Raw genomic sequence first — 23,124 nt, 5'->3', positions numbered from 1 at the left:
CTCATGGCTTTTCAAGCATCCACAGGAAAGCACTACTGTTTTGGGACACAGTGTCTTTTCCCTTCTATTTGCTATATCTGTCCTTGTGCCAGGTCACAGAGCTAGCCTCTTCCCTCTCTTCATTGCCGTTTCCAGATTACCAAAGTTCCAGAGAACTTGCTGCCCTTTGCAGTGCAGTGCAGGAACCTCACTGTGTCCAATACCCGAACAGTTCTCCTCACCCCTGAGATCTATGTTGACCAGAACATCCACGAGCAACTGGTAGATTTGATGTTGGAAGCCATCCTAGGAGGCCGTGAGTAGATAAGCAACATCTATGAGCTTCTACATTTGATTTCCAAGTGTAACCTTCCTCTAATTGCATTAGAAAGCCTGAGAGCCACTATGGTTCCCGCGTCAATTAAGGAAGAGAGCTCACACCTTGACCTTTGAGGTTGAATACCAGTAGAATTATCAAAAGTATCAGAAGAGTAAAGAGCTGTGTGTAAAGGCGTCTAAAAATTCTTATGGCCTCCTCTCTCTCTCTTTTGTCTTCTCTCAGATTTTGAAGGTGTAGCTGAGTTTCTGGATGAGGTCATCGAAGCCTTGATACTGGATGAGGAAGTTCGAACATTTCCAGAAGTCATGATTCCAGTGTTTGATATTTTATTGGGCCGAATAAAAGATCTAGAACTCTGCCAGATCCTGTTGTACGCATATCTGGACATTCTTCTGTATTTCACTAGGCAAAAGGATATGGCAAAGGTAGGTCTGAAAGCTCATATGTATTCAGTTGAGTTGGAAGCTTAATACTCTATGCTTCCCTATCCTGAGGGCAGTGTAATATTACCTATGGAATAAGAGGAAGATACATTGGTTGTTGTATAGTCTTAACTCTTTGAGGCCCTCTCATCCCATCATTTATCTCATCATACAGACAAATAACTAGGCCTGTCTTCTCCTACAGGTTTTTGTAGAATACATTCAGCCCAAGGATCCTAGTAATGGGCAGATGTACCAGAAGACCTTGCTGGGAGTAATCCTGAATATCTCCTGCTTATTAAAGACTCCGGGTGTAGTAGAAAATCATGGCTACTTCCTGAATCCATCTCGTTCCAGTCCCCAGGAGATCAAAGTACAAGAGGCCAACATTCATCAGGTGGAGCTGTTTACTGGTGTATCCCAGCCCCCTGATCTTAGATTAAGTATCGTTTGCTCAGAAAGCAGATGCAGATAAGGCTGCTTGAGCCTCTTTGGGAGAGCAGATCAATCTGGTTGGCTGTCTACCATGATCATGTACAGAAATGGCCCTCTTTTTAGCAGGTGCTAAGAGCAGAGGACAAACCTTTGTGTGGTTTAAGAGTAAGCTGCTGCTCTTCTTTGCCCTGTGCTGTATCACAGCTACCTGCTCTCAATCCTCGTTTTTCTCACCAAGCTATTTCTTATAACTTTAGCTCTTAAAATCTTCTGACTGAACTCCAGCTTAAAAGCCAAATTGTTTTCCTTTTCCTCCTTCTACTTATGTCCTCTCTTTTGGGGCTTCTTAGCATAAATTATGGTAGAAGTCTGGCCAACATATGACCATAAATGGTTGAATTGGGGGCAGTTTAAATCTCCCGTCATCACAACTTTCTAAAGCAGGGGTTGGCAAATTATACCAGTGGCCAAATCCAGCCTGTCGCCCGTTTTTGTAAATAGTTTTATTGAACCCAGCCATGCCCATGTGTATATGTATTGTTTATGGCTTGATTTCATGCCACAGTGGTAGAGTTGAATAGTTGCTACAGAGACCATATGGCATGCAAAGCCAAAAATACTTATCATCTGGCCCTCTGCAGAAAAACTTTACCATCTCCTACTCTAAAGCTATGTAAATGCTACCTGCAGTTTGGCAACTCATCAGGAAATCTCTTAAAAGTTCCCAGAAAAAAAAAACTTTTTTTTTTTTAATCAGAAATGGTGGCGTAAGGCACAGGGAGAGTGAGGGAGAAGATTAGGATTCGTGTATTTTTGGAAATTGCCAGTGGCTAAGATTTGAGAGTAACAAATATTAGGATTGTGAAACTGGAATGTTCTGTGGTTGTGTTTTCTGGTTAAACAGTTCATGGCTCGGTTCCATGAAAAGATCTACCAGATGTTGAAGAACTTACTCCAGCTCTCTCCAGAAACCAAACACTGTATCTTGTCCTGGCTTGGAAACTGTTTGCATGCAAATGCAGGCCGCACCAAGATTTGGGCCAATCAGATGCCAGAAATCTTCTTCCAAATGTATGCCTCGGATGCCTTCTTTCTGAATTTGGGTGCTGCTCTCCTGAAGTTATGCCAGCCATTTTGCAAACCCAGATCCTCTCGGCTCCTCACCTTTAATCCCACTTACTGTGCCCTGAAGGAGTTGAACGATGAAGAACGAAAAATAAAAAATGTACACATGAGAGGTAAGGGGGAGCTGGTCTTCTCAAAACAGTGTGTGCGTAACATCTTAGCCATTCACTTCTATATCCTTTTTCACAGAGGTCCCTCTTTCTCAAGATGAGGCAAAAAGAAAAGCTATTATGAATTTTAAAAAGACAGACTTTTAAAAACTGTTATTTTTTAGATGTCCTTTAATGAGACCTTCTCTCTGAATTTGGTAGACTTGGATATTCGCTCATTCATTCATTCATTATGAAAATGAATAAAGTACAGTTACTGTCCTTTTTGAACTCGAAGTCTCCACAGGAAGGCAGATATGTTAACAGATCATCATAATACGGTCTAGGGCTAATCTACAGGAGCACAGAGGAGGGAGTAAATGATTAATTCTACAGAAGCTGGAGGTCTTCATAGCTGAATCCTGAAAAATGAGTTGGGTTTATCAAGCAAAGGAGCAAAGGAGGCCCTTTATATAGAGGGAAAAACAAGTAGGAAGGTACACAGCTGTGAAATGGCTAAGGAACAGTGAGGAAGCTCAGTGTGGCTGGAACAAGGGGTAGGTGGGGGAAGGGGTATGGGAATTGGCAGGAAATATTAGCCTAGGGGAAAACTCAATACAGAGAAGTGAAAAGAAGAAGATAAATCACTCTTAATTCTACCACTCAAAATGAATCACTCAATCTGGATGTATTTCCTCGCAGTTTTATAACTCTTCTAATTATAAAAGTAACACATGCTCAAAAGCAAATAATCTTAAATACAGAAAAGCACAGAATAGATACAAATGACCTATTATCTACCCCCTGGAAAAATCTATAGTGCTATCATTCCTTTTAATTGTTGGTGATTTCATGAACAAGCTAAAGAGATTTACTGCATTTCTATACACTGAGAAGCCAAATTACATTTTTAGACAAGAGAGTAGGAATGTGAGAAAATGTGTTTTTAAGAAGATATTACTTAATTCACTAATAGCAGGATGGAAGCTGAACTAGAATAAGGGGACACTGGAGCCAAGATAGATGTCTGTGGCAAGCCATTTACTCTTCCTTTTAATTTCTTTGAGGTTTGGACAAAGAAACCTGTTTGATCCCAGCTGTGCGGGAGCCAAAGTTTCCCCAGAACTACAACCTTGTAACAGAAAACCTTGTCCTGACAGAGTACACCTTGTACTTGGGATTTCACAGGTAACTCCTCTGATGTCATGAGGAAAGAACTGCTTGGTTGTGTTGATAACCAGAAGGTTGAAAGTGCGTCTTACAGATAACAATCTCACTTTATTCTGAAGGCTGACATTAGGATCTAGTAGGAAAAGGGCATTATATGCATTTATTTGTGTCTACATGAAGTGGCTTTATCCATATAACTTGAATTTATTTTTAATTTTTGACGTGTTAAACTTTTTAAAATTAAAGATACACTAGTATTTTTCTCTAAACTTGCAAATTTTTAAATCACTATCTTCCTTTTGTCATCTGCTAAAGTGGAATTGTTTTCATTTAACATTTCACATTCTGCTCTTGAATTTTCATTACTTATTACTCCTGATGAAAAAAGAGAAAGCTTTACTCTATGGTATAGAGACAAAATTGACAAAATTAAATATTTATAAGGTATTTCAGTAAGATCAGTAGGAACATAAAAATCTGTATCAAAGATAAGGAGGATTCTGGAAGTGTGAAGATTTGAGAGCTAAAGTGTATGACTTCAAAAAATGGTCTGGTTCTGGCTAACCGTATGTCATTCTATGATTTTTTTTCCCCTCTGATTTAGCTGACTGTGACAAGTATAAATAAGGGGAGAAAATAGCTACTCACAGTCTATAGGAAGGTATATTGTGGACAGCAATTTTTAATGCCTTTTCGGGATACTTAAACTGACACAGCATTTTTCAAAACTCAGCAAAGTTTTGGAAAAATGAAATTATATCTTTATTAGAGACATTTTCTATCCCTATCATTGACATTTTAAGTGAGACAATAGATAACAATTTAGCATGTGTTTAACCTGTTCAACCACCTAGATTCAAACACAAAAATGAATGTCATCTAGTTTCCCAGTATTGGCTAGCTAACCCTAGACATTATCCACAAGGCCAAGAATGACTTTGGACTGTACACATAGACACAACTATCTGTAACATTGAATTATGGGTCTTCCTTTCATTAGAGAACATTTGGCTGACCCTTTTTGAAGAATCATTTAATTTTATATTGAGCATCAGAGGACTGGAAGCTGCTCTTAGGCTGCATCATAGGTGGCTACTGGTTGATATGTGGTCATTAGTAATCTAGACTCCTTTCTCACCAGCTTTAGTTCTCTCCTAACCATGGAAAGACTGTCCATATAACCACATCCAGGTACAGTCATTGCACTTGTGTGGTGTCAAACTACCCTGCTGGGCTTCTTGTACTTTGCCTGATCGTTATATATTGTACATAGTAAAAGCCCAATCTACACCCTGCTCAACCGAGCCATTTTATGGATGGTGCATTTCAGCCGAAGACAACTAGCCTAATCTATGTAATTAGGTTCAATTCTTGAATACTTGGTAACATTTTCCCAGTGCTATGCCCCCACCTCTGTCCTGTCAATAACTTCTGTGATTGCCTTCTGTGTCATCACAACTGCAGCTCCCTACATCCTAAAAGGGAATAATAGAATAAATAAGTGAGGATTTGGTTTTCAAAAATGGTCTGTAAGGGAGGATGGGAGGGAGACGCAAGAGGGAGGGGATATGGGGATATATGTATACGTATAGCTGATTCACTTTGCTATACAGCAGAAATTAACACAGCACTGTAAAACAATTATACTCCAATAAAGATGTTAAAATTAAAAAAAAAAAAAACAGTTTGTACTCAACTGTCCCTATATGAGCCTCCTGACCCAGTCTTTTCTGCTTTCTTGGGGGCAGGTTGCATGATCAGATGGTAAAAATCAACCAAAATCTGCATCGGCTGCAGGTAGCCTGGCGGGATGCTCAGCAAAGTTCTAGCCCTGCTGCTGACAACCTCCGTGAGCAGTTTGAACGACTGATGACCATCTATCTTTCTACTAAGACTGCCATGACTGAACCGCAAATGCTGCAAAACTGCCTAAATTTGCAGGTGTCCATGGCTGTTCTCCTAGTTCAACTGGCCATAGGCAATGAGGGCTCACAGCCGATAGAGCTAACTTTTCCTTTGCCAGATGGCTACAGTTCTTTGGCTTACGTGCCAGGTAAGCAGGCTCTCCCTTGGGAGCTTCCTATTTATAGCTATCTAAGTTTAACTGGGTCACGTTGGAAGTTTAATCCTCAAAATATCCTTCCTTAGTTATCATTCAGCTGTTTTTGGAGAAACAACTCAAACTTGTAGGTAATGTCTGTTGGTTGAAGCCTGGGGGAACTGATAGCTTGTTCCTCAGCATTGTGTCGCCACTGCTGTGCAGATAAGAAAATAGTCTTCAAAGGATGAAGTGCAGTCATGAAGTTGTCATTCAACTTATAAATTTATTTGTCTAACCCACCCCCCTGTGCTATTCTTTTTTTTTTTTTTTTTTTTATTTTTTTTTTTTATCCCCTCCCTTTTGCGTCTCCCTCCCATCCTCCCTATCCCACCCCTCCAGGCGGTCACAAAGCACCGAGCTGATCTCCCTGTGCTATGCGGCTGCTTCCAACTAGCTATCTACCTTACGTTTGGTAGTGTATATATGTCCATGCCGCTCTTTCACTTTGTCACAGCTTACCCTTCCCCCTCCCCATATCCTCAAGTCCATTCTCTTGTAGGTCTGTGTCTTTATTCCTGTCTTACCCCTATGTTCTTCATGACCTTTTTTTTTCTTAAATTCCATATATATGTGTCAGCATACAGTATTTGTCTTTCTCTTTCTGACTTACTTCACTCTGTATGACAGACTCTAGGTCCATCCACCTCATTACAAATAGTTCAATTTCATTTCTTTTTATGGCTGAGTAATATTCCATTGTATGTATGTGCCACATCTTCTTTACCCATTCATCCGATGATGGACACTTAGGTTGTTTCCATCTCCGGGCTATTGTAAATAGGGCTGCTATGAACATTTTGGTACATGTCTCTTTTTTTTTTTTTTTTTTTTTTTTTTATTTTTTTTATTTTTTGCTTTATCACAAATTTAATCAGTTATATGTATACATATGTTCCCATATCCCCTCCCTTTTGCGTCTCCCTCCCACCCTCCCTATCCCACCCCTCCAGGCGGTCACAAAGCACCGAGCTGATCTCCCTGTGCTATGCGGCTGCTTCCCACTAGCTATCTACCTTACGTTTGGTAGTGTATATATGTCCATGCCGCTCTTTCACTTTGTCACAGCTTACCCTTCCCCCTCCCCATATCCTCAAGTCCATTCTCTAGTAGGTCTGTGTCTTTATTCCTGTCTTACCCCTATGTTCTTCATGACCTTTTTTTTTCTTAAATTCCATATATATGTGTCAGCATACAGTATTTGTCTTTCTCTTTCTGACTTACTTCACTCTGTATGACAGACTCTAGGTCCATCCACCTCATTACAAATAGTTCAATTTCATTTCTTTTTATGGCTGAGTAATATTCCATTGTACGTATGTGCCACATCTTCTTTACCCATTCATCCGATGATGGACACTTAGGTTGTTTCCATCTCCGGGCTATTGTAAATAGGGCTGCTATGAACATTTTGGTACATGTCTCTTTTTGAATTATGGTTTCCTCAGGGTATATGCCCAGTAGTGGGATTGCAGGGTCATATGGTAGTTCTATTTGTAGTTTTTTAAGGAACCTCCATACCGTTCTCCATAGTGGCTGTACCAATTCACATTCCCACCAGCAGTGCAAGAGTGTTCCCTTTTTTCCACACCCTCTCCAGCATTTATTGTTTCTAGATTTTTTGATGATGGCCATTCTGACTGGTGTGAGATGATATCTCATTGTAGTTTTGATTTGCATTTCTCTAATTAGTAAAGATGTTGAGCATCCTTTCATGTGTTTGTTGGCAGTCTGTATATCTTCTGTGGAGAAATGTCTATTTAGGTCTTCTGCCCATTTTTGGATTGGGTTGTTTGTTTTTTTGTTATTGAGCTGCATGAGCTGCTTATAAATTTTGGAGATTAATCCTTTGTCAGTTGCTTCGTTTGCAAATATTTTCTCCCATTCTGAGGGTTGTCTTTTGGTCTTGTTTATGGTTTCCTTTGCTGTGCAAAAGCTTTTAAGTTTCATTAGGTCCCATGTGTTTATTTTTGTCTTTATTTCCATTTCTCTAGGAGGTGGGTCAAAAAGGATCTTGCTGTGATTTATGTCATAGAGTGTTCTGCCTATGTTGTCCTCTAAGAGTTTGATAGTGTCTGGCCTTACATTTAGGTCTTTAATCCATTTTGAGCTTATTTTTGTGTATGGTGTTAGGGAGTGATCGAATCTCATACTTTTACATGTCCCTGTCCAGTTTTCCCAACACCACTTATTGAAGAGACTGTCCTTTCTCCACTGTACATTCCTGCCTCCTTTATCAAAGATAAGGTGACCATATGTCCGTGGGTTTATCTCTGGGCTTTCTGTCCTGTTCCATTGATCTATCTTTCTGTTTTTGTGCCAGTACCATACTGTCTTGATTACTGCAGCTTTGTAGTATAGTCTGAAGTCAGGGAGCCTGATTCCTCCAGCTCCATTTTTCGTTCTCAAGATTGCTTTGGCTATTCGGGGTCTTTTGTGTTTCCATACAAATTGTGAAATTTTTTGTTCTAGTTCTGTGAAAAATGCCAGTGGTATTTTGATAGGGATTGCATTGAATCTGTAGATTGCTTTGGGTAGTAGAGTCATTTGTCCTTCTTTGTCTCTTCTAGTAGTCTTTATTTTAAAGTCTATTTTGTCTGATATGAGAATTGCTACTCCAGCTTTCTTTTGGTTTCCATTTGCATGGAATATCTTTTTCCATCCCCTTACTTTCAGTCTGTATGTGTCTCTAGGTCTGAAGTGGGTCTCTTGTAGACAGCATATATATGGGTCTTGTTTTTGTATCCATTCAGCCAATCTGTGTCTTTTGGTGGGAGCGTTTAGTCCATTTACATTTAAGGTAATTATTGATATGTATGTTCCTATTCCCATTTTCTTAATTGTTTTGGGTTCGTTATTGTAGGTCTTTTCCTTCTGTTGTGTTTCTTGCCTAGAGAAGTTCCTTTAGCATTTGTTGTAAAGCTGGTTTGGTGGTGCTGAACTCTCTCAGCTTTTGCTTGTCTGTAAATGTTTTAATTTCTCCATCAAATCTGAATGAGATCCTTGCTGGGTAGAGTAATCTTGGTTGCAGGTTTTTCTCCTTCATCACTTTAATTATGTCCTGCCACTCCCTTCTGGCTTGTAGAGTTTCTGCTGAGAGATCAGCTGTTATCCTGATGGGGATTCCCTTGTGTGTTATTTGTTGTTTTTGCCTTGCTGCTTTTAATATGATTTCTTTGTGTTTAATTTTTGACAGTTTGATTAATATGTGTCTTGGCGTATTTCTCCTTGGATTTATTCTGTATGGGACTCTCTGTGCTTCTTGGACTTGATTAACTATTTCCTTTCCCATATTAGGGAAGTTTTCAACTATAATCTCTTCAAATATTTTCTCAGTCCCTTTCTTTTTCTCTTCTTCTTCTGGAACCCCTATAATTCGAATGTTGGTGCGTTTAATGTTGTCCCAGAGGTCTCTGATATTGTCCTCTGTTCTTTTCATTCTTTTTTCTTTATTTTGCTCTGCATTAGTTATTTCCACTATTTTATCTTCCACCTCACTTATCCGTTCTTCTGCCTCAGTTATTCTGCTATTGATCCCATCTAGAGTATTTTTCATTTCATTTATTGTGTTTTTAATCGATGCTTGATTCATCTTTAGTTCTACTAGGTCCTTGTTAACTGTTTCTTGCATTTTGTCTATTCTATTTCCAAGATTTTGGATCATCTTTACTATCATTATTCTGAATTCTTTTTCAGATAGACTGCCTATTACCTCTTCATTTGTTAGGTCTGGTGGGTTTTTATCTTGCTCCTTCTCCTGCTGTGTGTTTTTCTGTCTTCTCATTTTGCTTATGTTACTGTGTTTGGGGTCTCCTTTTTGCCGGCTGCAGGTTCGTAGTTCCTGTTGTTTTTGGTGTCTGTCCCCAGTGGCTAAGGTTGGTTTAGTGGGTTGTGTAGGCTTCCTGGTCGAGGGGACTAGTGCCTGTGTTCTGGTGGATGAGGCTGGATCTTGTCTTTCTGGTGGGCAGGTCCACGTCTGGTGGTGTGTTTTGGGGTGTCTGCAGACTTTTTATGATTTTAGGCCACCTCTCTGCTAATGGGTGGCGTTGTGTTCCTGTCTTGCTAGTTGTTTGGCATAGGGTGTCCAGCACTGTAGCTTGCTGGTCGTTGAGTGAAGCTGGGTGCTGGTGTTGAGATGGAGATCTCTGGAAGATTTTCGCCGTTTGATATTATGTGGAGCTGGGAGGTCTCTTGTGGACCAGTGTCCTGAAGTTGGCTCTCCCACCTCAGAGGCACAGTACTGACTCCTGGCTCCTCAATTTGGGATGATTTGTTGTCTATTCATGTATTCCACAGATGCAGGGTACATCAAGTTGATTGTGGAGCTTTAATCCGCTGCTTCTGAGGCTGCTGGGAGAGGTTTCCCTTTCTCTTCTTTGTTCTCACAGCTCCTGGGTCTCAGCTTTGGATTTGGCCCCGCCTCTGCGTGTAGGTCGCCGGAGGGCATCTGTTCTTCGCTCAGACAGGAAAAAGTTGTGCTATTCTTTAGAAAAAAAAAATCATCTCCTCTTGGTTAACCCAGAAGTGAGATTGTGTATGTGTGTATGTTGGTGAGGGGTCGGCAGAAACTGTCCGTCAAAATCAGGTTACATGTTCTTGATCACTGTACTGGTCATCTATTGCTGAGTCACAAATTACCCCAAAACATAGCAACTTAACACAATACACATTATCACACACAGTTTCCACGGGTCAGTGATCCAGGAGTAGCTTAGCTGCATGGTTCTGACTCTGGTCCTTCGTGAGGTTGCAGCCAGGCTGTCCACCAGTGCCATGGAAATCTGAAGACTCGACCAGAGCTGGAGGATCTGCTTACAAGCCTAGTCGTGTGGTTGTTGGCAAACCTCAGTTGCTTGCTGGTTTCTTTTCCAGGCCACACAGGACTCTCCTTAGTACTGCTAACGGTATGGCAGGTGGCTTCCTCAGAGCAGGGAACCAAAATGGAAGCTGTAGGCTTTTATAACCTAATTATGGAAATGACATGCCATCACTTCTATGTGCCCCATAGTGTGTCTTCTACCCTGGAATAGTGTAGGAGGAGATATACAAGGGCATAAGTACTAGAAGGCAAAGACCAGTGGAGGACTCCAGAGAGTGAAGACCATAGTCATCTAATGTATTCATTTCTATTCAAGATTCTTTTTCATCTAAAGGGTTATTTTAATGCACAGTTAACCTTGAGTTTGGAAGTATATGTCTATCAGTATACTTTCTTAAACTGCACTGGTGTGTTAATATTTTATGTCTCTACTATTCTGTTTACTTGGATAAAAATAAAAATTGACTTACATTCAAAGGAGATTCTATATTAATTTATCATCATTTCTAGTACCTACAAGACATTTGGGGTTTTTTTAACCTTCACTAAGTAGAGTAAAAGGGAGGAATTTAAATATTGCATAATACAAAGAGTCAGATGTTTGGCTAATTCCAGTGAATATTTTTTTTCTCAGAATTTTTTGCAGATAACTTGGGTGATTTCCTCATTTTTCTCCGCCGCTTTGCCGATGACATCTTGGAGACATCAGCAGATTCCCTGGAACATGTCCTTCATTTTATCACCATTTTCACTGGAAGCATAGAAAGGTGAAGTGCTGAAAGCGTGACTCTGTCACAGTTTAGAGCTGCAAACATTCAGAAGACTTCTAAACCAAGAAATAAACAAGCCTGAATCATAAGGGGTTGCCTTCAGAAGTTGTGTTAACATTAATGAATCACCTGACTATCCTTATGGGTAGCCCAAAATCCCACACTTGAGAGGCATAATAAACAAAGGACTTTGCCCACAGAGAATTTGAACCTGCATATAAGGTACCTGATGGGAATTTCACTGCTAGTCCCTGGTTAAAATAGTTACCTTAATGCCAGAGACCTTGCCAGGTGCTAATGATCTTCTAATGTATGATAACAAAGTTTGCTCTTAAAATTCTGAGTTGGAAGAGCAGTAAACTTGGGTAAATGCTCTCTGATCTCAAGTCTTACCATTCATAGCTTCTAGTCCTCCTTCCCAAAGGAAGATGCTTACTGACCTGTAGAGTTGCTTCTCTGATTTTTTGGTGGTAGGCCAAAGGAAACAGTATGTATGTAAGTGAGAATTTGCTGCACAAAGAAGAGATCCACAATCCCCTGAGCCGTGTCAGTGAGACATAGGTAGAAGCCAGTCCTTCACTGAACTGAGCAGACCTAATGAAAAATCATAAGTCAACAAATACTAGGTGCACATGGTATGCATATAAGTAATGTGGAATAATTATATCCTGGCCCTTAGCCTCAGAAAGCTTGGAAAGGCAAGTTTATCCCAGATGAAGCTGTCAGAGAATAGTAAGTCATGCATTGTTATACAGAAGTAAACAGAATGGCGGAGCGTTAAATAGAAACTTAAGAACTCATCCTCGTAATTGGTAAGCTGTGATCTTAAAGAGCTGAATGGTACACTCTGCATATCCCCCAGAAATTGACCGACTTAAAGCTGCAGAGTCGTGTTTTCTCCTGTAACTCTCTGTACAGATGATATATGATGTTTTGACTCCTCGTATGGAGAGAATAGTTATAAATTTGGGAGTTAAATTTTCTGCCTGCTCAGTTTGCTTTCTGCCCTATTCATAGGATGAAGAATCCCCACCTAAGGGCCAAACTCGCTGAGGTGTTGGAAGCAGTGATGCCCCACATGGATCAGACCCCAAATCCCTTGGTATCCAGTGTGTTCCACCGGAAACGTGTGTTCTGCAACTTTCCCTATGCATCCCACCTTGCAGAAGCTCTAATCAAGGTCTTTGTGGACATTGAGTTTACAGGTAAAGCAGTCTAGAACCAAGAAACTGATCGCTGATCAGTTTTTAAATGTCAGGAAAATATCATAAGCCATCATTTATTGAATACCTACCATGTGCTACCCTTGATGCTAAGTGCTTTTTTCACATTGTTTCCTTAATCTGTCACCATCTGGAAAGTTTTACTCTATTATCCCCATTTACCTATAAAGACATGGATGCTCAAAAAGATTAAATTATTTGTTTATGTCATACAATTAAGTGGTAGAATCAGGTCTCTCTCACCTTAAAAAAGAAAAACGCATACTGTTAACAACTTTACTATAATTTTTGATAGAATCATACTCAAATAAATAAGGCTGTCCAATTAAAACACCAGGTCTTTATTTTTCTCTGCCTCAGAATTACAGAATGGTGGATAATGAGACGATGTGCTGATTGAGATATTCTTTTGTCTTATCCAGATGGTCTAACTGTCGTACAGTTTAATTGTTAGATTAAGAATAACAGCAACATTCCCTTTCTCTCATGCCCTTTTGAGCTGTAACCCTGAGATGCTATGTCTGAGTAAACAGTACCCCCTCTCAACCGGTAAACAAGATATGCAAAGCAGTTACTTAAGACCCCTTTTAAAGGGGATGTCCTGCCAGCCAGTGATAAATACAATTAACATTAAAGAGACATTTAACACTTTACTGACTGTTTTTCCATATTTGAATTTTGACTTTGTTACTTGCTTACCTCTGAGACTTAGTTTCCTCATTTGTAAAAGGGGTTGAAGTGATGGTTGAGGCAGTGTATGTAAATCTTTATAATATATAAGAAGTTGCACAATAAATCATTGCAGTTATCTCATTATACAGACACTATGACCCTTTGGTTGTAATATTAGAGGGTATATTATAATTCCTGTTTTATTTTCTGAGGAAGTGGGAGTTGAGAAAGAGTAAGAGACTTGCATTAAGTGGAGCCAGAAGGAAAACCTAAGTCTCCTGACTTCAAATCCCATGCCCCTCCTTTATTATATGACCCAACCTGTAGAGCTCTGGTGGTACCTCTGGCATGTCAAAAGCAGTATAAGCCTCAGATTTTTAGCTCCTGGCCTGATTTTTCAGAGTAATCAAGAACCAGTTGGCCACACAGTTGGGATGTTATCCATGAAGAATGTGGGGATTACTTTTAGTAGCCCATCCTGCACGTGGCTGGCACTGCCACAATGGCCAGCGCAGAGGCCTCATTCAAAGTCTGATAAGTAGTCTACGTTTGGATATGGAAGCATTTGTTTCCCTTGGCTTTTATTTTGCAGCTCAGTCTTTGTCCTTTTCTGAGTACTGTATCGTTTATATGTCCCCCTCTTGTTCTGTCGGTAAGGAGATAAGCAAACACTTGATTATGACTCTAGGCCTTCATAAACTCCCACGGCAGGTCTTGCCGGTAGCCTTGACACATTCAGAATTTTCATAAAATAAATGGCTACACATAAACATAAGCTCTTGCCTTTTCTCTAATAGCACCACCTTTGCTGATGTTTTGCTCTTACCTTACTCCAGGAGACCCCCATCAGTTTGAGCAGAAGTTTAATTACCGCCGCCCCATGTATCCCATCCTCAGGTACATGTGGGGAACAGATACCTATCGAGAAAGCATTAAGGTGAGAATGTTTTTGGTGAAACCAAAATTGAGTTATCTGAGTTTTGCTCCACATAAGCCCCAATGGGTTGCGATTCAGTACTAAAATGTTTTTTTCTTGGGCTGGGACTTACAGGATTTGGCTGACTATGCCTCTAAGAATTTAGAAGCCATGAATCCCCCACTTTTCCTCCGCTTTCTTAACCTGCTGATGAACGATGCCATCTTCCTTTTGGATGAAGCCATACAGGTAAAAAAACAAACAAACAGATTTAACTGCCCTTATACCATCATACATACTTTTTACCTCTTAGTCATAATACAGCAATCCTTATGCTAGCGATCCCCTAGTACCAGGCTTGGACACCAAAAATTTGCAAGTAGTAATGTACCACCAACCTTGCCCTTGTAGAGTTTGATAGGTATTGTTCCATTAGAGACCAAGACCAAGGGCCTTATGAGCTAGGATGATATTTTGGCAGAGAGTGGAAAAGAAAGTGTGAAAGGCCAAACTAAGGTACACTGGCAGAACTAATCAGTCTAGCACTACAGAAAGAAATCAGAGGATCTTCATTCAGTTAGTGCTTTCAACTTTCTTGCATCCCAAGACATCAGTAACAGTGACTGACCAAGGCAATGATTCTTAGCCCTCTTTCCTAAAAGATTCTGACTTTTATACCACTATTTGGAAAAAAAATCTCTGGTTTGGGTTATTTTTTCACATAGAGACTCCAAGTCATCAGTACTCTTCATCTGTCCACTGCCTCCCAAATCTTTAGCTATATCTGAAACATGAGTTTTACAAAGTATACACCTGGGGGTCTCTCAGTTCCTTCAGCTTAACCCTCCCTTGTGGAGCTGCTTATTGCTCCTATAAAAACTTCCCTTATCTGCGACAGGTGTAAGATAGGGCAGTGACCCAAAGGGAGACAAAGCAGGTAAATCATGAGGGTAGCCTGTTGGATAGCCCACACACTCCTCGTATTGATTAGCAATCTCCCAGTAACTTGTATTTGATTTGTGAGAAAATGTTCCTGCTTTGTTCATAATCCCATACTTAAAAGATTTTAGATCTGTTGCCTTAGAAAACAAGTCCTGTAATAAATAGACGTTTCTAAGCAAGAGCTATGTGGCAGAATGACACAGATGGCGTTTTCATGGGACTGTAAGTTTAACATGCTTGCTACAATAGCAAGAATGTTGAGAGGTAGAGGGTTTTAAATATTTATGGTTCTCCTTCCAGACATTTTGCATGTTTGATAGAGCTTTGTTTTTTGATAAGCAGTTTTGGGGGGTGGGGGTTTTTTTCATCTTTCATCTTTTTTTTCCCTGTAGCCTGTTTGCTTTTACCAATATTTCATATACTATTTATCCTCGTTTCTATTTCATAGACTATAATATTTCCAGGGGGATTACCCATAAGTCTACCCAGGCTGAAACAATTTTTCCCACAATTTCTTTTTTATCTTTTTTTGTCTTCTTTTCGTCTTTTTTTTTTTTTTTTTTAAGTCTGTGCCTTGCGGCATGCAGGATTCTTAGTTCCCCAACCAGGGATCGAACCCATGTCCCCTGCATTGGGAGCGTGGAGTCTTAGCCACTGGACCGTCAGGGAAGTCTCCCCACAATTTCTTTTTAAACTTCAGCCCTGTGCTGAGAAAGCCTCATGTCTCTTAGGTAGTCCGTGGTTTTCCCAGCTTAGTGGACTAGATTTTAAATAAGACCTCTTAAATATCATCTTCCCTTCAGTACACTTTGTTCTCTGATACCTTCCACCTCTGGTTTCTGTAGTATTTGAGCAAGATAAAAATTCAACAAATTGAGAAGGACCGAGGTGAATGGGACAGTCTGACTCCAGAAGCCCGCCGAGAGAAGGAGGCTGGCCTACAGATGTTTGGACAGCTGGCACGTTTCCATAACATCATGTCCAATGAAACAATTGGTACCCTTGCCTTTCTGACATCAGGTAAGGATACAACACACTGCTTTCCCAAAACATGCAGTGGTTAAGATCTGCTTCATTTGAGGGATCAGCCCACTGAGACTCTGGTGACAGTATCCTCCTCCACAGTCTGAGAGGAAGTGAATCACTAGAGAAGCTTCAAAAAGAATGATGTTGTCCATTGTTGACATGGGAAGGAGGAAATGGTCATCCTCACACAGCTGCCAGAAAGCATAAGTTAGTATCATTGTTCTTGAGGACACAACTTAGCCATATCAATATATCTGGGGGTGTTTGTGTTACCTGAAAAAAAATATTCTTGAACTCTGGTTAAATGTGGTAGATCAAACAGAGATACTTATCTCTACTCTCTCTAGAGCTGCACTGTCCAGTTCAGTAGTCACTTGCCACATGTGGCTCTCAAGCATTTAAACTTTGGCTAGTCGGAATTGAGATGTGATATAAGTAGAAAATACACACTGTAAGACTTTGTATTTAAAAACAAAGTAGGGCTTACCTGGTGGCGCAGTGGTTGAGAGTCCGCCTGCCGATGCAGGGGACACGGGTTCGTGCCCCAGTCCAGGAGGATCCCACATGCCGCGGAGCATCTGGGCCCGTGAGCCATGGCCGCTGAGCCTGCGCGTCCGGAGCCTGTGCTCCGCAACGGGAGAGGCCACAACAGTGAGAGGCCCGCGTACAATCAATCAATCAATAAATCAATCAATAAATAAGTAAGGAAGGAAGGAAATAAGTAAGGAAATAAATAAGTAAGTAAATAAATACATACATACATACATACATACATACAAAGTAAAACCTTTCATTAAAAATTTTTATATTGATTATATATGAAGTGACAGCCAAGGATCACCAGACATTTGAGGAAATCCTCTAATGTGAAACACAGATAATAGATGAAAACTCTTTAAAACAGGGGTCCCCTGGGCTTCCCTGGTGGCGCAGTGGTTGAGAGTCCGCCTGCCGATGCAGGGGACATGGGTTCGTGCCCCGGTCCGGGAGGATCCCACATGCCGCGGAGCGGCTGGGCCCGTGAGCCATGGCCACTGAGCCTGCGTGTCTGGAGCCTGTGCTCCGCAATGGGAGAGGCCACAACAGTGAGAGGCCCACGTACCACAAAAAAAAAAAAAAAACAGGGGTCCCCAACCCCCAGGCCGTGGACCAGTATCGGTCCACAGCCTGTTAGGAACAGGGCCGCACAGCAGGAGGTGAGCGGCGGGCGAGTGAGCGAAGCTTCATCTGCCGCTCCCCATTGCTCCCCATCACTTGCATTACCGCCTGAACCATCACCCCACCCCCACCCCCGGTCCGTGGAAAAATTGTCTTACACAAAACCAGTCCCTAGTGCCAAAAAGGTTGGGGACTGCTGCTTTAAAATATCTTTATAATCTCAGAGGTATGAGAGAAGATACAGCATACGTAAAACGGAAACAAAGAGGCAACACAAGGGATTATGCAAAGAACAAGAAGGAGCTCTTGGATATTGAAAATACAACTTCAGAAATTTTGAAAAGTCAGTAGAAGGGTTAGAAGATAAATTCAAGGAACTCTTCCATGAAAGTAGAACAGAAAAAGAGATGGAAATTAGAAGAGAAAACAAGAAAATAAAGGATCAATCTAGGAAATGTCAAAAGAGAAAAATGAAAGGACGTTATCAAAGAAATAATACCCCCCAAATTCCCCAAAACTAAGAGATTCTAAATTAAAAGGAGCCACCAAGTACCCAGCGCAGGGAATTTTTAAACCCCTACACTAAGGTATATCATTGTGGCATTTCAGAAAATCAGGGTACCTAAAAGGTTCCAGAGAAAAAAATCAGGTCATGTACAATGGTTTAAACATCAAAACATCTTTGAATTTCACAGCACTGACGTTTGAAGCTGGAACACAGTCCTGATGGAAAATATCTTTTCAGCCTAGAATCTTATAGCCAACCAAATCATTTTACCCTGTTTGAGGGTAAAATGTAAGGACATCTTCAGACGTGAAGGTATCAGATTTACTTCCGGTGTACCCTTTTTGGAGAAGCTACAAAAGGATAAATATACTCCATCAAAATGGAGGAAAGTGGAATCCTGTAAGAGAGGTGCAAAGGAAGTTCCCAGGCTGATGATAGAGGTAGCTTGTATGACCACCACACCATAGGCCTATAAAACAAGGAGTCCAGATTGGAGTGATGAATGGAAGCTTCCAGAAAGAACATCTCCAAAAACTATTTTTGAGAGTTTTACATTTCTGGTGGAGAGTTTAGAAAGATTTAATGATAGGTACTCTGAAAATAAGCGGAGAAAAAGAAGTATTAAAAAGTATATATAGGGGCTTCCCTGGTGGCGCAGTGGTTGAGAGCCTGCCTGCCGAAGTAGGGGACATGGGTTCGTGCCCCGGTCCGGGAAGATCCCACGTGCCGCGGAGCGGCTAGGCCCATGAGCCATGACCACTGAGCCTGCGCGTCCAGAGCGCAACGGGAGAGGCCACAGCAGGGAGAGGCCCGCGCACCACAAAAAAAAAAAAGTATATATATTGGCACTTTCCTGGCAGCACAGTGGTTAAGAATCCGCCTGCCAATGCAGGGGACATGGGTTCAAGCCCTGGTCAGGGAAGATCCCACATGCTGTGGAGCAGCTAAGCCCGTGCACCACAACTACTAAACCTGCGCTGTAGAGCCCACGAGCCACAACTACTGAGCTCACGCGCCACAACTACTGAAGCCCACACACCTAGAGCCCATGCTCTGCAGCAAGAGAAGCCACTTCAATAAGAAGCCCGTGCATCGCAATGAAGAGTAGCCCCTGCTTGCTGCAACTAGAGAAAGCCCGTGTGCAGCAACAAAGACCCATGCAGCCAAAAATGGTAATAAATAAAAATTTTTTAATTAAAATATATATTATTTTAAAAATAAATAAAAATTAAAAGTATATATTACTTTATATATATAATCATTAGAATACTATGTGGCTCTGCTGTATATGATATTTACATAATCTTAATGACAAAATCTAAATTATTTCACCAAAGATTTGTTTATATATTAGGGGAATTTGTATTTGGGGAAGAGGGACAGCAATGAGAGCTAAACTCTCATCAGTAGTAGAGTCAACAGATAATGACTAAAATTGAAAAATTAAGAGCCAGCAGTACTAAGCAAACCTTACACTACTTGGCTTGTTGCACTTGGTATTTATTTATTCATTCATTCATTCATTCATTCATTCATGCCATGACCTAGCAGTTCCTTACAAATTTGTTGTAGGAAGTAATGTCTACAAGATATGTACACAGTGAAGTTCATCAGTTAGTGAAATGCTTATAATAAGAAAAAATTGAAAACAATAGTAATGTCCAGCAATAAAGATAGAGTACATAAATAACTCATGGTGCAGTCACACATTGGAAAACTATGTGGCCATTAAAAAGGGTTATGAGGGCTTCCCTGGTGGCTCAGTGGTTGAGAGTCCGCCTGCCGATTCAGGGGACACGGGTTCGTGTCCTGGTCCGGGAGGATCCCACATGCCACGGAGCAGCTGGGCGCGTGAGCCATGGCTGCTGAGCCTGCGCGTCCGGAGCCTGTGCTCCACACCGGGAGAGGCCACAATAGCGAGAGGCCCGCGTACCGTAAAAAAAAAAAAAAAAAAGGTATGAATCGTCACTATCCTATAGAACTTTATGTGATGGAAATGTTCTATAAATCTGGACTGTCCAATACTATAGATACTAGCCACATGTGGCCACTGAACACTTGAAATGTGGGTAGTGTATCTGAAAAACTGAATTTTTAATTTAATTTTAATTAATTTAAATAGTCACATGTGGCCAGTGGCTACCATGTTGGACAGCACAAGAACCTATATTTACTGAAATGGTAAGGTATTTACGATATCATTAATGAAAAAAGTAAGTTACAGAATATGTACAATATGATAATTATTTTGTTTTATAAATGTATATGTATGTAAATATGGACAGAAAAACTAGAAGGATATATTAGCAAAATGTTAACAGTGTTTACATCTGAGTAGTAGTTTTTATATTTTGTTTGCTTTTCCTTGTCTAATATTTTCTAATATTACTGCAATGAAAATGTATTTTGAAAAATAGCAGTCCCCAGAGGTCTCCAAGTAAAACTCTAAGACATTGTAAGTTGAAAATTGCTAATGGATTGAGTTTTCACAGACTTTGGCTTTTTTTCCAGAGATCAAATCCCTCTTTGTGCATCCTTTCCTGGCTGAGCGCATCATCTCCATGCTGAACTACTTCCTGCAGCACCTGGTTGGCCCCAAGATGGGGGCCTTAAAAGTCAAGGACTTCAGTGAATTCGACTTCAAACCCCAGCAGCTCGTTTCAGATATCTGCACCATCTACTTAAATCTTGGGTACCTGAGATTTAATTGGGCAGGCCAGAGGCCTTGCTCATGTTTTAACTGGGGGTTTTGACAGTGGAATGACTAGCTGGTGATTATGTGGAAATAGAAAGGAAATGGTTTGTTTCTAGTTGGCTGATGAAGGAATCTTCTATAGTTTTAGAGATTTTGTATGACCTGTGGGACGTTATTTGGAATTTCCAACACTCTCCCTTGATCTGTGCAAAGATAAACTTAACTGATTGTTCCATTGTTTGGAAAAGCAGTATATTTTTAAGGTCATGGGATACTTGATAAGACTTCCTTCCTAAAAATTAGAAGAAATCATTCTATATCAAAAGAACATTCATGGTATATAAGTGATGGGGAACTTTGTTCCTCAACCCATCCGTTATTGCCCTCTTTGACCTATCCTCTGATGCTCAGTTTCTTTCTGATGCTGACCTTCTAGGGATGAGGAGAATTTCTGTGCCACTGTGCCCAAGGATGGACGTTCCTATTCCCCAACTCTCTTTGCACAGACAGTCCGAGTCCTGAAGAAAATAAATAAGCCTGGGAATATGATTGTGGCTTTCAGCAACTTAGCAGAGAGAATCAAGGTAAGGAGGAGGATAATTTGCTTATTAACATGTTCAATAAAAATCATGTCAACTCAGCCGTTCTGCTTTTTTACCCAATTTGAGGGGAGAAAAGAGTATTGCATTGAAAAAATATAAATAGCTGATCCTTCCTGATTAGTCAATGGCTAAAACTACCATATTCTTTAATAGTACTACTCTTTTCAATATGAGGGTGAGAACAGAAAAATAATTTAAGAAGCTTCTACTAAAAAGAATTTACAGATTTTTAATAGGCCGTTTTTATGAAAACTTCTCTGTATAGTGTTACCAATAGATTTGAAAATCTACGATATTTATGCAGAACTTTTTAGAATACAATTCAAGATTAGTAGCTTTTAGTCATTGATTTTTATTGATTTTTCTCTGTTCTCTCTATTTGTAGTTGGTAGTTGGCTTATATAGGAATGGCCATACATTTTAAAGATTAAAATACTATATTGTACTCAGCTAATCACTTTCGTTGGAGCAGCTTCATTTGCATTTATGAAGAAGGAAAAATTATGGCACGGAGTCTAATGGAAAACCTTCCTAATTGATAACAGTCTTCCCTTCATTGAGTTACTTATTTATTGAATTGGGCTTCATCTTTGCCTAGAGCTTAGGCGGATGGATCACTGAGGAACTAAAGTTCAATCAGATGTTGAGGCCACTTTTAAATTCCCATACCTGTTTGTACCTAAAACCGGAAACTGCTTTTCATACACAGACTGCATGAGTAACTCTGTAATTATACAAATAATAACCCCCTCCAACCCCCACCCCTTACAGCTGGGCTGTTGTCAGAAGGATGGATGTTGTGCGTGGTGTGGTTTTTTTCCTTGTTAACATTTAAATCCATTTCTGGTCGTGGCTGCTAGCGGCTGAGCCAAACTGAAGATTCAGAGTTGGGGCTGAATGTTAAATTTGCTCCTATAGTATCCATATTGGCTTGTTTAGAACATAAAGCTGAGAATTGTTACTGTCGCCGTAAAGGGTTACTAACAATAACCCTTGAAGATTAAGGTATAGTCATTGAGCATTTTGAGTTCAGCTGCTTCTGTGATTTCCCTGTAACTACCCGGTATTTGTGCTCAGTCTCTAGCAGACCTCCAACAACAGGAAGAGGAGACCTATGCAGATGCCTGTGATGAGTTTCTGGATCCCATCATGAGCACACTGATGTCTGACCCTGTGGTGCTGCCGTCTTCCAGAGTCACTGTGGATAGATCCACCATTGCCAGACATTTGCTCAGGTAAGCCAGCCCCCAAAAGCAGCCTCAAGAGTACAGGTGTACATTTGTCTGCTATCATCTTTTTCTCCCAGTACAGTACTGTGCACCCAATAGGTACTCCACATTGTTGATTTATTAACATATTGTGTTGAGGAGGCATTTTGGTAGAAGTATATCACTTGATTGTTCAGGATTCCAACATCCAAAACAAGACACCTGTTGAGAAATGCTGGAGCTAACCTTACCTCTTCCTTCCTCAAGGAAATAATTTCTGTCAATTATAAAATATGTCAACGTGGAGTATAAGTTGACTTGAAATTGTTTTAATTTTACTTTAGTTGTAAAAATATAAAAGACAGATTGAAAAAAAAAATTCAGGTTTTACACTCATCGTATGGGTTTACCCACATTCTGCTGCAGCTGTTGAACTCAGTCATGGTGACTACAAGTTTTCCCCAGCCTACTCTCAGTGCAGCATTAGAAAGAAATGGGTACTGAGAGACTCTGCTTATTTAAAATGAAGTTATATAAGTTGACCCAGATCTAGGGAGATAATGTTCTTTAAATATTGGAAAAAAGGATGTTCTACTTGATGGTATTTGGTATTAAGCACTTGCTATATGCATGATGCTGTGCTGGGTAGTATGTCTTTTCCAAAGTGTCAGTGAGAGTTTATATTTTTATCGTGGCTTCAGAATACAGAGAGAAGGTATATCATCTTACCTATGAGGAAGCCATATCTGCATTTACTTGAAGAGCAATCAGCTAGCTAAATCCAGTGTCAGCCTACAAAGTTTTATCCCTTAATACCTTATACTGTTTCAAGAGTCTGTCACTAAAACTACAAACAGCTCTTTATGCTGACATGATGGTTATAGGGTCTCTGTCTTGGGGAAATGGAATCAAATACCATCTGAAGAG

At 40.4% G+C, this 23,124-nt stretch overlaps 1 protein-coding gene and 1 pseudogene across 4 annotated transcripts in view; both read left to right on the top strand.

The window, feature by feature from the left end:
• The window catches only part of LOC307055662 (trehalase-like), a 424,950-nt pseudogene that overhangs the window by 176,760 nt on the left and 225,066 nt on the right, over positions 1 to 23,124 (top strand). The window lies entirely within an intron of this gene.
• The window catches only part of UBE4A (ubiquitination factor E4A), a gene marked incomplete at its 3' end in the record, with an annotated part of 32,725 nt that overhangs the window by 9,226 nt on the left and 375 nt on the right, over positions 1 to 23,124 (top strand). For 2 of the 3 annotated variants that reach the window (XM_079709387.1, XM_079709386.1), the window contains exons 5-18: positions 136 to 295; positions 542 to 744; positions 947 to 1,138; positions 2,081 to 2,414; positions 3,458 to 3,578; positions 5,309 to 5,613; positions 11,112 to 11,244; positions 12,265 to 12,452; positions 13,979 to 14,079; positions 14,194 to 14,307; positions 15,846 to 16,020; positions 20,204 to 20,384; positions 20,824 to 20,971; positions 22,067 to 22,224. In XM_079709387.1, the coding sequence (XP_079565513.1) occupies positions 136 to 295; positions 542 to 744; positions 947 to 1,138; positions 2,081 to 2,414; positions 3,458 to 3,578; positions 5,309 to 5,613; positions 11,112 to 11,244; positions 12,265 to 12,452; positions 13,979 to 14,079; positions 14,194 to 14,307; positions 15,846 to 16,020; positions 20,204 to 20,384; positions 20,824 to 20,971; positions 22,067 to 22,224 (2,513 nt within the window). The remainder of the gene's footprint in view (positions 1 to 135; positions 296 to 541; positions 745 to 946; positions 1,139 to 2,080; positions 2,415 to 3,457; positions 3,579 to 5,308; positions 5,614 to 11,111; positions 11,245 to 12,264; positions 12,453 to 13,978; positions 14,080 to 14,193; positions 14,308 to 15,845; positions 16,021 to 20,203; positions 20,385 to 20,823; positions 20,972 to 22,066; positions 22,225 to 23,124) is intronic. The other variant, XM_079709388.1, reaches the window with a different exon arrangement.

The sequence above is a fragment of the Hyperoodon ampullatus genome, assembly GCF_949752795.1.
Source record: "Hyperoodon ampullatus genome assembly, chromosome: 7".
Classification (NCBI taxonomy): Eukaryota; Metazoa; Chordata; class Mammalia; order Artiodactyla; family Ziphiidae; genus Hyperoodon; species Hyperoodon ampullatus.
The sequence above is the reverse complement of the archived record's forward strand: the minus strand, read 5'-3'. Positions and strand labels throughout refer to the sequence as shown.